The 12,110-nt window shown below is 53.7% G+C and overlaps 1 protein-coding gene across 6 annotated transcripts in view; it reads left to right on the top strand.

Annotated features, from left to right (window-relative positions):
* SMG6 (SMG6 nonsense mediated mRNA decay factor) overlaps positions 1 to 12,077 on the top strand; it is a 191,306-nt gene extending 179,229 nt beyond the window's left edge. For all 6 annotated transcript variants that reach the window (XM_045518983.2, XM_010958186.3, XM_045518982.2 and 3 more), the window contains 4 exons: positions 3,274 to 3,427; positions 6,413 to 6,624; positions 7,075 to 7,156; positions 10,305 to 12,077. In XM_045518983.2, the coding sequence (XP_045374939.1) occupies positions 3,274 to 3,427; positions 6,413 to 6,624; positions 7,075 to 7,156; positions 10,305 to 10,435 (579 nt within the window). In that variant the 3' untranslated portion in view covers positions 10,436 to 12,077. The remainder of the gene's footprint in view (positions 1 to 3,273; positions 3,428 to 6,412; positions 6,625 to 7,074; positions 7,157 to 10,304) is intronic.
* Positions 12,078 to 12,110: the final 33 nt, after the last annotated feature.

The following is a 12,110-nucleotide window of genomic DNA, read 5'->3' as shown; positions in this document are numbered from 1 at the left end:
GCCCCTGGGAGGGCATGTGGGGAACAGGAAGCAGTTGTGTGGTGACTCACTGGGCAGAGCCAGGTTCAGGGAAGTTGTCTGCGGGTGTCCCTGGGACCGGATGGTGGCAGCACGGCTCTGACCACCCTCAAGCAGCTTCACCCCACCCACCCCTGGGGACCCAACCAGCCGCCACCTCCCTAAGAGGCTGTGGCCTCTGTTCACCTTCCTGGCCCTGAGCCAGAGCTCAAAGAACTCAGACAGTTACAGCTTCCCTGGACCTTGAGCCTAGAGTTTTCTTCCGTCCTGTCATCAAAACACCAAGTAGGCTCAGCCCCCTGCCTCCCTTGGCCTCCTGGCTTCAGGGCCCTCTTGCCCCCTGCCAGCTCCAGAGGAAGGATGGTATGAGGTCTTAGGAGCTCATGTTCCCACAGGGTAGAAAGGGCAGCCAGTTCCACTTCCTCAGAGTCAGCCTTAGGACTGGAGGGTCACTTCTGGAGGCAGACAAACAGTGGGGCGGTGGCAGAGCTAAGTGCTCGGGCCATGCCCCCGCTGCCCTCCTCCCCCCAGTGCCAGGGCTTGTCCTGCCCCTTCTCATCCGCAAGGACAGAGCTTCGGGGCTCTGACACCAAAAGAAACGTCCTGGCAGTGCCAAGGCCAGATAGAGAATGCCAAGACCTGGGAAACTGAGCAGCAGGCATGCTGATGCCCGGCTGTGTGAGGAGGAGGACGAGCGGGCTCACTAAAGCTGAGTGGGGACCATTTCCTGTTCTCTCAGAATGCCCGAGCCAGTACATGGCATTACATCCCAATTATCTCTCAATAAAAAGAGAATTTTTTAAAAGTGCTCCAAGCTGAGTTTGGTGGAATTTGTGTCACCCTCTAGTCAGCAGCCCCACGAGGAGGGACCCATGGCCTCTGGGAGGGTGGCCAGCAGTGGTGCTTCCCCTCAGTGAGGTGAGAACTGGAGGAAGCCTTCAGCAGGCTGCGCCCCTCAGCCGCGCTCACTTCTCATGCCTGCCAGCGCCCTGTGCCTTCCAGCAGCTGTGGTGGCAGTGGCAGCAACGACTTACTCATAGGGAGAGGTCCCCGGCAGGTCACAGAGGAGCCACCCCCAGCGTTCAGAGGCAGGCCCTTTCAGTTTTACTGTCATTGCCAGTGAAACCTGAGCACCTTTCTCACTGACTGTTAGTGGCCAGGGCCCAGCCTGTGGGCCCCATCTCAGTTGGCACGCACATCTGTTCCCCTGCCCTGTGCCTGTGTCCCTGCAAGCTGGTATGTGGCAGGAGGCCATGAGAGGACAGGACAGGGCTGGGCCCTACTCGCCAGGCCCCTGCCAGGTTCGTTTTGGTACCCTCCAGCTCCGTACACAGGGAGCACGCTGTCTGGGCAGTTGCCTGCAAATCAGTTCGCTTCTTGGCCATGGTCGCCAGAGGAGGAAGCAGCACAATAGTGACCACGTTCTGTAGTGACAGACATACCCAGAGCTGATTGCGAAGGGCCGCTGCCATGCAAGATTCTGTCAGACTTGAGGAAATTGGGCTTTTACACATCTGTAGATGTGCTTGGAGCTTCCCTGAAAGATGTGAACATCTGTAAGACTAACGAGCAGTAGGCCACGTGCCTTCCGATCCACGCATATATGCATGTGTGTATTCTTTTCCAGGTTCTTTTCCATTATAGGTTTTTATAAGATACTGAGTATAATTTCCTGTGCTGTACAGTAAATCCCTGTTGTTTATCTGTTTTACTTATAGTACTGTGTATCTGTTAATCCCATACTGCTAATTTATCCCTCCCCTCCACCTCTTTCCCCTTTGGTAACCATAAATTTGTTCTCTATGTCTGAGTCTATTTCTGTTTTGTAAGTAAATTCATTTATATTATTTTTTTTTAGATTTCACATATAAGTGATACCATATAACATATTTCTTGCTCTGTCTGACTTACTTCATTTAGTATGGTAATCTCTAGGTCCATCCATGCTGCTGCAAGTGGCAGTATTTTATTCTTTTTATGACTTGAGTAATATTCCGTTGTATATGTATACATGTATACCATACATTGTGTGTGTGTGTGTGTGTGTGTGTGTATACCACAGCTTCTTTATCCATTCATCTGTTGATGGACACTTTAGGTTGCTTCCATGTTTTGGCTATTGTAAATAGTGCGATTGTGAACATTGGCTGCGTGTATCTTTTCGAATTAGACTTTTCATGTTTTCTGGGTATGTGACTAGGAAGGGGATTGCTGGATCCTAGGGTAAGTCTATTTTTAGTTTTTTAAGGAACCTCCATACTGTCCTCCACAATGACTGCACCAATTTACATTCCCACCAACAGTGTAGGAGGGTTCCCTTTTCTCCACACCTTCTCCAGCATTTATTATTTGTAGACTTTTTGACAGTGGCCATCCTGACTGGTGTGAGGTGATACCTCATTGCAGTTTTGATTTGCTGACTCTTTACTGTAGAAATTCAGCTTGTGGTGGTAAACATATGCCTAGGCTGTCAAACTCCCAATATCATGGATATTATTTGCTGAGCCAAAAAAAATCAGTTGACTTAAAGTCAGTTTAAAGGAAAACATCAGGTAAATAAGAGTATAGATTGTACAGAGTCATGGCAAAGGAGCACATGTAGAACCCAGAGACTGCTGTTCAGGGAGCACTGCTGGTCGGGGAAAGATGCTGGTGATTCTCACCAGTCTGGGTGACATTCTTCACAGACCTGCACATTGGTTTAGGGTTAGGGATATGCCACCGCAGGAGGCTTTGGTGTTAATTAGGAATTGTCAGCATCACCTTTTCTGTATAGACTTTGAGTTTGTCCTTTTTTTTTTTTTTAAACCACACAGTGAAGTAATTGAGATAAATTATGTGGGATATATGTGTATGTATAAAGTGTCCAGATTGAGAAATACTCCCTGTATATGCTGCCTAGATAATATGTGAAACCACTTTCAAATCCAGGGAACCTAACTCTCCCTTGTTGATTTTTAGCCCAAGGTCTTACTTTCAGAGATCCGTTATTTTTAATGCCATCAGGGTCCCATCTCAGTCCTACGCAGGGTTCAGTCTTGCCCTGTTCCCCAGGCCATTTGGTCTATGTTGCCTTTCACTGCAGTGCTCTCCCCATCCCTTGGGCCTGTCCCTCAGGCCCAGCAGGGCTGGCTGTCCCTCTAGAGGGGAAGAGGTTCGGAGGCAGGATGCTGACACACGGTGGAGTCAGAGCCCTGGCTCGCCCACCACTTGCCTGTTCACTCTGTGGCTCACTCGCTGTTCTGTGTCCCTTAGGCTGTCCTGGAGGACCAGAGTCAGATGAGGCAGATGGAGCTCGAGATCAGACCCTTGTTCCTTGTACCAGACACCAACGGCTTCATCGACCACCTGGCCAGTCTGGCACGGCTGCTGGAGAGCAGGAAGTACATCCTGGTGGTGCCCCTCATCGGTGAGTCAGGCCTGAGCAGCCCTGCACGTGCGCAGCCACCCGCTTTGCACACATGCCCCACAGCCTGGGGGCCAGGCAGGCAGAACCCTGTGTGTGTGTAAGACAGGATTTGCAGGGAAGTAGGGAATGCGTGGGGCAAGGAAAATTGTTTAATAATCAAAGCAGTTCAAATTATTATGGCTGATCCATGGCTTAAACTGCTTGAGCAAATGGACTCCTGTGTCCCAGCAACCAGAGGCTGCATGAGCCCAGCCCTTGTTTTTATCCTTATAAAGCTTGCAGTAAAACAGCAAAGCTGGTTCCCGTTATTGGTAAACACTCAGCCCTGGCAGATAACGGCAGTGCTGCTGGGTGGTCTGGCAGGGAGGCTGGGAGGATTTTGAAGTGGTTAGATGCCTTTGGTCTGATTGTCTTGTAGCTTTTCATGATCATTCTGTTGGTTCGAGGTAGCATTCTTCTGGCCAGTGTCACCCTAAGGCCAGGCTGATGGAAACCCTCCAGATCAAGCCCTTGGCTCAAGCCTGTGGATTCCTGCCACTTGGGCCCTTACCACTGTCTGGTCATTGGTGCTGTACAGGATCAGCATCTCAGGACCCAGCTAGCTTGCTTCCACCCTCAGGCCAGACAGCTGGGCTGTCTCCAGGGGACTGTCTAAGGCACCCCTGGTTCTTGGAACCCTGTGGTGGGTCAGCCTCAGGATGGGCTTTGGGCTCTGGGCTCCTGTCTAATGTAACGGATACAGCTAATATCTCTGATGGCTATCCTGTGGAGGGAGAGGGTCTGGGAGATGATTGGGAAGCCCAGGCTTATTAATGTCCCCTTATCAGCGGCTACTTGGAGCAAGTTTGGGAGCCCTGTTCTCTGGAAAAGCTGCCAGACTGGCAGTCTGCCTGCCAAGCCACCTCTGACATCCATGCCAAGATGTTCCATTGGGCCTTCCCTCCCAGTCCCTAGTGTCTTAGTGCCAGATGAGGGTGGAAACAAAGGGCAGGAAACATCCGCCCCTGCAGAGGCTAGAGAACCCTGGGGGGTTGTGGGAAACACGTTAGCACCACCTGAGAATGTTGGCACTGAAGCAGCCCTGTCCCGCCTCCACCCTCCCTGTCTTCCTTCCCCCTCCCCATGTGGCCTGGCCAGAACCTCTTAAACCCAGGCCCTTAGACCCAAGGGAAGGTTTTCTGTTATTCAAAAGTAGAGCAGCTTGTCCCCCCAAGGCAGAGCAAGACCATCGGGTTATTGCAACTACCCCTCTGCCCTCACTGGGTGACTATGCTTTCCTACCCAGGAGATTTTCAGGGGGTAGAAAGCAAATTGGTCACTTTTTTGCTGGATGGTCAGGAAATGGTATAACTGAGAGAGGTTGCTGACATCTCAGGAGCACCCTAAGTCTTGGAAGGAGCCTCAGACAGCATCCCAGGCTGGCAGAGTTCTTGGTCACCAGCACTGATTGTTCTCCTGCCATGTGTTCAGTCTCCTTGTTCCCATGGGATCCAGGGAAAGGCAGATCTGCAGCCCTGGGCCTTGAAGAGCTTATAGTTCAGTGGGGGAGCCAGATTCAGTCGGGAAGAAGCAAATATGTGCAAACACCCAGAGGAGAAGCTATGTACAGAATAAATAGACAACCCCCAGGGGTGTTGGGAGATACCAACTCTGTCACAGCTTCCAAGCCAGTCTCTCTGAAGTGTCCTCAGTTGGGCAGGGCCCTGACTCTCAGGGGCTGCAGAGGAGGCTCTTGTTCAGTGAGGCGCCCTCAGTGGACTCTCGCCCAGAGCATGAAGAGTTAAGCTGACAGCCTTCCCTGATTGTTTCTTGTGCTCTTTAACCTGCTCCGTGCTCCTTAGGCCTGACCCCAGCATGGAGAAGCCCCGCCTGGTGCAGAAGCACAAACAAGCTTCCCCTTTGAAGCCTGTTTAGTTTGGAAGCAGGAAAGCAGATTTTGGGATAGAATACCAGTTTTCATGTTTGATGTTCTGTTTGCTGTACCATCCACCCATCCACCACTACTCCCCAACCTCGGCCATACATCGTATGGACACTGCAGCCTCAGGTTGCTGAAAGCATGGGGTGTGTGTGTGTGTGTGTGTGTGTGTGTGTGTGTGTGTGTGTGTGTGTGTATTCCCACACGGGCCCTTTCCAGAAAGTGTCTCTGAATACCCAGACAGTGAGTGCCAGGCTCACCATGGAACAGCATGCTCACGCCGGCTCCCCAAGCCATGAATCACTGCACAGAGGAGAGGCCTCAGACCCCAAACTCTCCCGGAGCCCCCAAGGAGTGCATATTTCCCACTTGACCTCAGGCTTTTGGCTGGAATTTTGGAAAGAATCTTCACCAGAAAATGAAGCCGTGTCCCAGACACATAGGCAGGCAGGCAGGCAGACACACACACACACACACACACACACACACACGCGCGTGCGCACACACACGTGCAGTATCAGAGGAGGTAGACATGCCACGGGTATGGTTTGGGGGAATAGCAGGGTCCTTGTAAGTGAGGCTGCGACCACCACTTCCCACCTGCTGACCTCCCTGCACTCCACTGGGGGTGAGCAGAGAGCTGGGCCCCTCCTGGACTGCTGTGGTTGAGGGCCCACGCAGATGAGGGAGAGCGCCTCTTTCACTCTAGCTGCTACATACTCTTGCCTTTCCTGAGAGACCCTCTCAATTTGATCCTGTAACTAAGGAATGCAGTAGAGGGGCCAGGTTTCTTCCTCTGAAAACAACAGCTCCAGAAAACCCCTGTAAGTTCCTCCCAGGAGGAGGGTGGAGCCCAGGGGAAGAGGCAGGAAGAGGATAGAACATTGTGTAAAGTCTGGGGCACTTCTTGCCCCCCAGGGTCCCCAAGTTTCATTGGAGGACTCCTGTGGGGTAGGGTGGCTTCTGTGGTCTGGGAAGGGGCTGGCTGGGAAAGCGAGGCCTATGGTGAAGGCAGACGTAATTGCTGACTGCTGAGGCTGATTCCTTGCGGGACTGTGTCTCATCAGTGATCAACGAGCTGGACGGCCTGGCCAAGGGGCAGGAGACAGATCACCGGGCTGGGGGCTATGCCCGTGTGGTGCAGGAAAAGGCCCGGAAGTCCATTGAGTTCCTCGAGCGGCGATTCGAGAGTCGGGACTCTTGCCTACGGGCCCTGACCAGCCGTGGCAATGAACTCGAATCCATTGCCTTCCGCAGTGAGGACATCACTGGCCAGCTGGTGAGACCCATGGCAAAAAGGGAGCGCCTGCAGCCAGCTTTCAGAACAGGGTCCCAGGTGGGGGAGGGTCTAGCTCAAGTGGTAGAACACATGCTTAGCATGCACAAAGTCCTGGGTTCAATCCCCAGTACCTCCTCTAAAAATAAATAAATAAAAACTTAATCCTCGTCCCCCCCCCCCCAAGAAAAGAACAGGGTCTCCAGGAGGGAGGGACTAAAGGAAGGCCAGTGAGCTGCCAAGGGCACAGCCACCATTGAGGCCCAGGAGGGGGAGTTCCTTGTTCCCCAGATCACTCTTGGTGCAGTTGGACCTGGCCAAGCAGGGCCAGGGCATGCATGGGAGGGACATTGGGATATGACCTTCCCCAGGACCCCAGAGGCAGAACACACCTGTGCCTGCTCTGCATGGCGCCCGCTCCTGCCCAGTGGTACTTACCCTGTCTTCCTCCAGGGTAACAACGATGACCTGATCCTCTCCTGCTGCCTCCACTACTGCAAAGACAAGGCTAAGGACTTCATGCCCACCAACAAAGGTACAACTTTGCCTCTGCCTCGGGACCATCCCTTCCTCTCCCTACTTTGATCTACTGTCCTCAACCCTGGGGAAGTGTCCCTTTGCTGACTCCAGCTTGGGAAGTTTAAGGGATCAGGGATCAGGCCTCATGCAAACCTGAGACCAGCCCAGTCTCCTGGCTTCCTAGAAGTCAGACATCGCTGTCACAGCTCCCCAACACCGAGGTGGACCCTGGGCCAACTAGGAATGGGCCCAGCCCAGGAAGCCAGGCTCTAGGCAGTGAGCTTTCCCACTCCGTGTGCATCCATTTCCTTTCTTGGGTCCTCAGTGAGTTTTCTGACAGCAAGAATGTCTTAATGATTCAGTGTAGCTTATTCTGGCCATGGTCTCCTGAGCCCAGCCCTCTGCAGCTCTGAGGACAGTCCCCAGTGGTCCCTGGGGCCCACCTCCCTGTTCTTGGCCATGCTCAGCCTCTCAGCTCATCCATGACTGTTTACCCTGTGTTAGGCCAGGGGTGGGCCTTTTCTTCCTGTCTCTCTGGTTGTGTGACATAGCACTTTGGAGGCAGGTGAGAGCTTGAGGACTGAGCCCTCAGCCCAGTTTTCCAGACCCTTTTGGTGAGCAGAATCCCGTCTTGGCGCCAGAGGCTGTCTTCCAGGTGCTTGAGCACCTCACCCTCAACCCAGAACTCTCTCCTCAGAGTCAGCGAGGCTCAGGAGTTTTCCACTCGTGGCTCCCAAGACATTTCTTCTTTTGGAAGGAAATCCTAGGTCCTCCTAGCTCAGGGTCATCTGCAGAGCTGATAATTCTCACCATTTGGTCTCTGTCTGCATATTTGTAGCCTCTTGTCATTTTCTCTTAGTTGTTGTCACCCATCTCTCTCCTGTACTCATTTTCCCAGCCCTGGCTTCCAGGCCAGCCTGGGGATTATCTTCTCTCCAGCTCTCCTCCCACCCAATCACTGCGGCACCTCACTCCTGCCCAAGTCTCTGTACCTGAGGCTGGCAATGAGCCCACAGCTGCTGCTCTTCAGCGAGGTCCTGCCATGTAGCTTGCGTGTAGTGTCCCTTAGGGCCAGATCTGGAACATTCAGGTGGTAAAAAGGAGTCCTGGCCGAGCTGAACAGAGGAGGTTGGGCTCTGCTCCCAGGCAGCTTCCTAGAGGGGCACCTTCTGAGGGAGAGGTAGGCAGGACTGCAGAAGGCCTTGTTGGGAAGTACGGTTCAGATACTGCTGTGGCCCCACCCAGCCTCAGAGCTGTTTCTTTCTTAGCAGAGACACATTTTGGCTTTGACCCTACTAGTCTCCCCACCCCCCCTTTACCCCAAACAGCCTCCAGGAACCCATTGCCATCCTGGGACCCGCCCCTATCAGAATTACATCAGCAACGGCTGGTGTAATCAAACCCCATTTGTCAGTGTGAATTCTTAGCAGATTAACTTGTCAGATTCACAGAGAAACCATCACCAAATGTTTATGTGTAAACGATGTTGAATTTTAAAATCATGTGGATTATGGCGGATGGGGCCTGACAAGATGACAGTCTCTGGTTTCTAACAAAGTGAAGTTACCAGTGTCGAAACAGAGGATGTTTATTGTTAAAAATGTCTCAAAGTATCCACAGAAACCCCTGCAGACCCCTGCCAGCAATGCCGGGCCTTGGTTGGCTGACCTAAGGCCCGGGACTCGCCTGGTCCGAGTCCTAGGGCAGGAACGGTGGGGCTGCAGACAGACTCAGGCAGGAGCCCCACACGGCTCTGCACGTCACCCCGCCCCACCCCACACAATCCGGAGGGGCCAGGTCCAAGCAGTTAAGCCGTCTCAGAGCATCTCCTACCCAAGGCCGCCTTCCTCTCCCTCTTGGTTGGCCACAGCCCCTCATCTACCACCACACCCTCCTTCTGCCTCTCCCCTTCTCTCACCACCATCAACCCCAGGAGCCTCTCCCTCCCTCTTCCCCCAAACTCCTCCCAAGTCTGGCGGCCAGTTCTCAGCCTCCCTGCCTGGAGCTGGCAAGCCTGAAACTGCTCAGGTCCGACATGGACATCTGCAGTCCCCCAGCCCCGCCAGCCCCGCCAGCCCCTGCAGTCAGTAAGCCCTGGAGGATGTTTCCTGTGCCTCACTGTCTGCTGGACCTCCGTCAGGAAACACCCAGCCTGGGACTGAGGAGTGGACCTGCCACCCAAGGGGCCTTAGCAGGGGTGGGGATGTCACTTGTGTGAGTACTTAGCCCCAGCTTAAGTTCTCCCTGATACATTATTAACAGGTTAGGGAATTAGGGGGAAAGTGGTGGGGGAAGACATCCTGCTAAAAAAGTCATCCAAAAAGAATGAAGACTGTTTGTACTGATATAGAAAGAGCTTTAAAATCTTTAAAATTTGAATGAAGTTCTTACGGCTACAATGATTGTAATGTTACAGAGAGGAAAGCTTATATAACAAGTATTTATGCTTGTAAATGTGCATAAAGAAATTTGGAAACATACAGAGCTCCACCCTGGGAAACAAGACAGACACACGTGAGGGAGAGAACAGGGAGGATGATCCAACTCTACCTTTCCTTTTTCTGTACTTCAGAGGTTTTTACCATAGACGTGGATTACTTTTATTTAATAGAGGGAATCTTTTGGCTCTAGCCTCAGGGCTACCTTGGCTGTGCTCTGCCAGCCCCTCTCCTTGGAACTCCCTGAGCTAACCCCCCTCCTCAGATCTTGGGAGCCGTGCATACACTTTGTATTCCATCTGGAGTTTTCTCCCTCTGCATACCTAAAGCATTAACCTGCTGGCCTTGAGGGGACGTGCAAAAGGAGAGTCCCAGACCACCATGCGGTCAGAAGGAGAAGGGCTGCTTCTGCTCCCTTAGCTCAGAGTCCGGAGAGAGGGCTCTGCAGAGGCTGGTGGGCTGGGCAGCTCTCCGGGCAGGAAGAAGCACAACCCTGTGCTGGAGGCAGGAGTGCAGAGCACAAGGCCAGCCCCAGCCGTCACAGCGCTCCCTAAGCCAGCAGGGGAGGGGCACCCTTGGCTGACTGACTACAAGAGGGAAAGGACCTAGAAATGGCTAGCATTGACCCCCCCCCCCAGGACCGCTTTCCCCTCCAGCGGAGGAGAGGCAGCCAGTGCCTCTGCCTCCTCCCCTCAGTGAAGTCCCTCTGCTCTCTCATGCCAACAGAGGAGCCAATCCGGCTACTGCGGGAGGTGGTGCTGCTGACGGATGACCGGAACCTGCGCGTGAAGGCGCTGACCAGGAACGTGCCCGTGCGGGACATCCCGGCCTTCCTCACGTGGGCCCAGGTGGGCTGAGGGCTCCTCAGCGGGGCCCACCCCCCCGGAACCATTTCTGAGAGGCCACCAGGCACCCAGTGTAGCACAGAAGATGCCCACGTGCCTGAGCCACCAATCCACCCAGATAATAAACCATCCTCTTCCAACCCACGCCGTGGCCGTGCTGTGGGGGAGCTGCTCCTCACAGAGCCCCTCCCAAGGGTCTGGAAGAAGCTGCAGGGACCCTCCTGGGCTGCCAGGATTTAGCAAGGCGGTGGCTGGCTACAGTGTCAGCAGGTGGGCGAGCCAGATAGACCACCCGTCTCAGCCTTTCTCCCTCCCCCTGTCCAGTTCAAGGGCTGGAGGAAGAACTTAGCCCAGGGACTCAGCTACTTTCTCAGCTGGAGATGGGGCACAGGGGTGAGTTTCCATCAGATGCAGGTGAAATCACGGGTCCCTTTAATCTTCAGAACCCCTGACCTGAATGTGTCCAGGAGGCTCTGGTCTTGCCATGAAGAGAATGCCCAGGGTGTGTCTCTCTCCCTGAGGCCTGGATTCCCCTGTGGACCCCAGTTGGGTTCTAGACACTGTGTCCTGAACAGCAGCCCCAGGCCCCACCTCTTCTACCCTACCCCACCCCAAACGCACATCCATCCTGCTATTTTTCTTCCTGTCCTTACCAATCTGGGTCCATCATACTTTGCCACTTGTTTTCCCCTCAGTTGGTCATAGGTCTGTAGGGAAGGGACATCTGCCCTCAGGCCCGTGCTTCCTGAGTGGCCTTTGCCTGCTCCCTCTCCCCTCATCAGCCTGCCTTCTGCTCTAATTCCCGCTTCACAAAATTTCATCAGACTCTTCTCAATTCCCCCTCCCCCTCTTGACTCATCCTCCTCACCCTCCTTCCCTTTCTCATTGATCCCTCTCACTTCCTGGCCCCCTCAGTTCCTTGCCATGGGGGTTCTCTCCTGGAATCTTCCTCCTCCAGCACCTATGGCAGGAACCTAATAAAGCTTTCCTGCCTCTGACCTTCTTTCTCAGGCCCCAGTGCTCTGAGAAACTTCAGGAGGCTTGTCGAACCCAGCCTGAGGGTAGGGTGGGCCAGTGCCTGAGAGGAGCATTGGCTAGCCTGGAGTTTGCACCCTGTTTCTAGCTTTGCCCCGAAGAACTTGACACAGGGGCCCTTTGGCCTTGGAGTTTTTTGTTGCCTCTTTAGCTGGCACCTGTGCTCACAGCCTCGATCAGGAGGCTTCCTACTAGGAATGCATTCTCCCAACCCAGGGACAGGGATGAGGGGGACTTACAGGAAGACAGGGTTTGGAGGAGGAGCCAGGAGCCAGGAGTCAGTTTTGATGGGACCAGTGGGGGAATCCCCCAGAACCCCCCGTCTGACTATACATATACAGCCTGCCCAGAAGATGCAAGGCTGTACCCTCCCTGAGGCCCAAGATACGCCAGAAGGACAGGGAACTGTGCAAGAGAGCCATGGCCCATCTCGGGGTATGAGTCCCCCAGGGCCTCAGAAGACTGGGCTCTGGGGTCTAGGGTCCCCGGCTTCTTCTTTGAGATCCTCTCCCCTGGATGAGGGCTGATGACTGGGTGGGTGGGAGACCCCATCTCTCCTTCCTGTCCCATTTGCGGCACTGGTTTTGTTTCCGTAATAAATTTTTAGTTATGAAACATACCTGACCTCTCGCTGATCTGTCTCTGGGACTGA

This window comes from Camelus bactrianus, chromosome 16, assembly GCF_048773025.1.
Source record: "Camelus bactrianus isolate YW-2024 breed Bactrian camel chromosome 16, ASM4877302v1, whole genome shotgun sequence".
NCBI classification, from domain to species: Eukaryota; Metazoa; Chordata; class Mammalia; order Artiodactyla; family Camelidae; genus Camelus; species Camelus bactrianus.
This window is presented reverse-complemented; position numbering and strand designations above follow the sequence as displayed.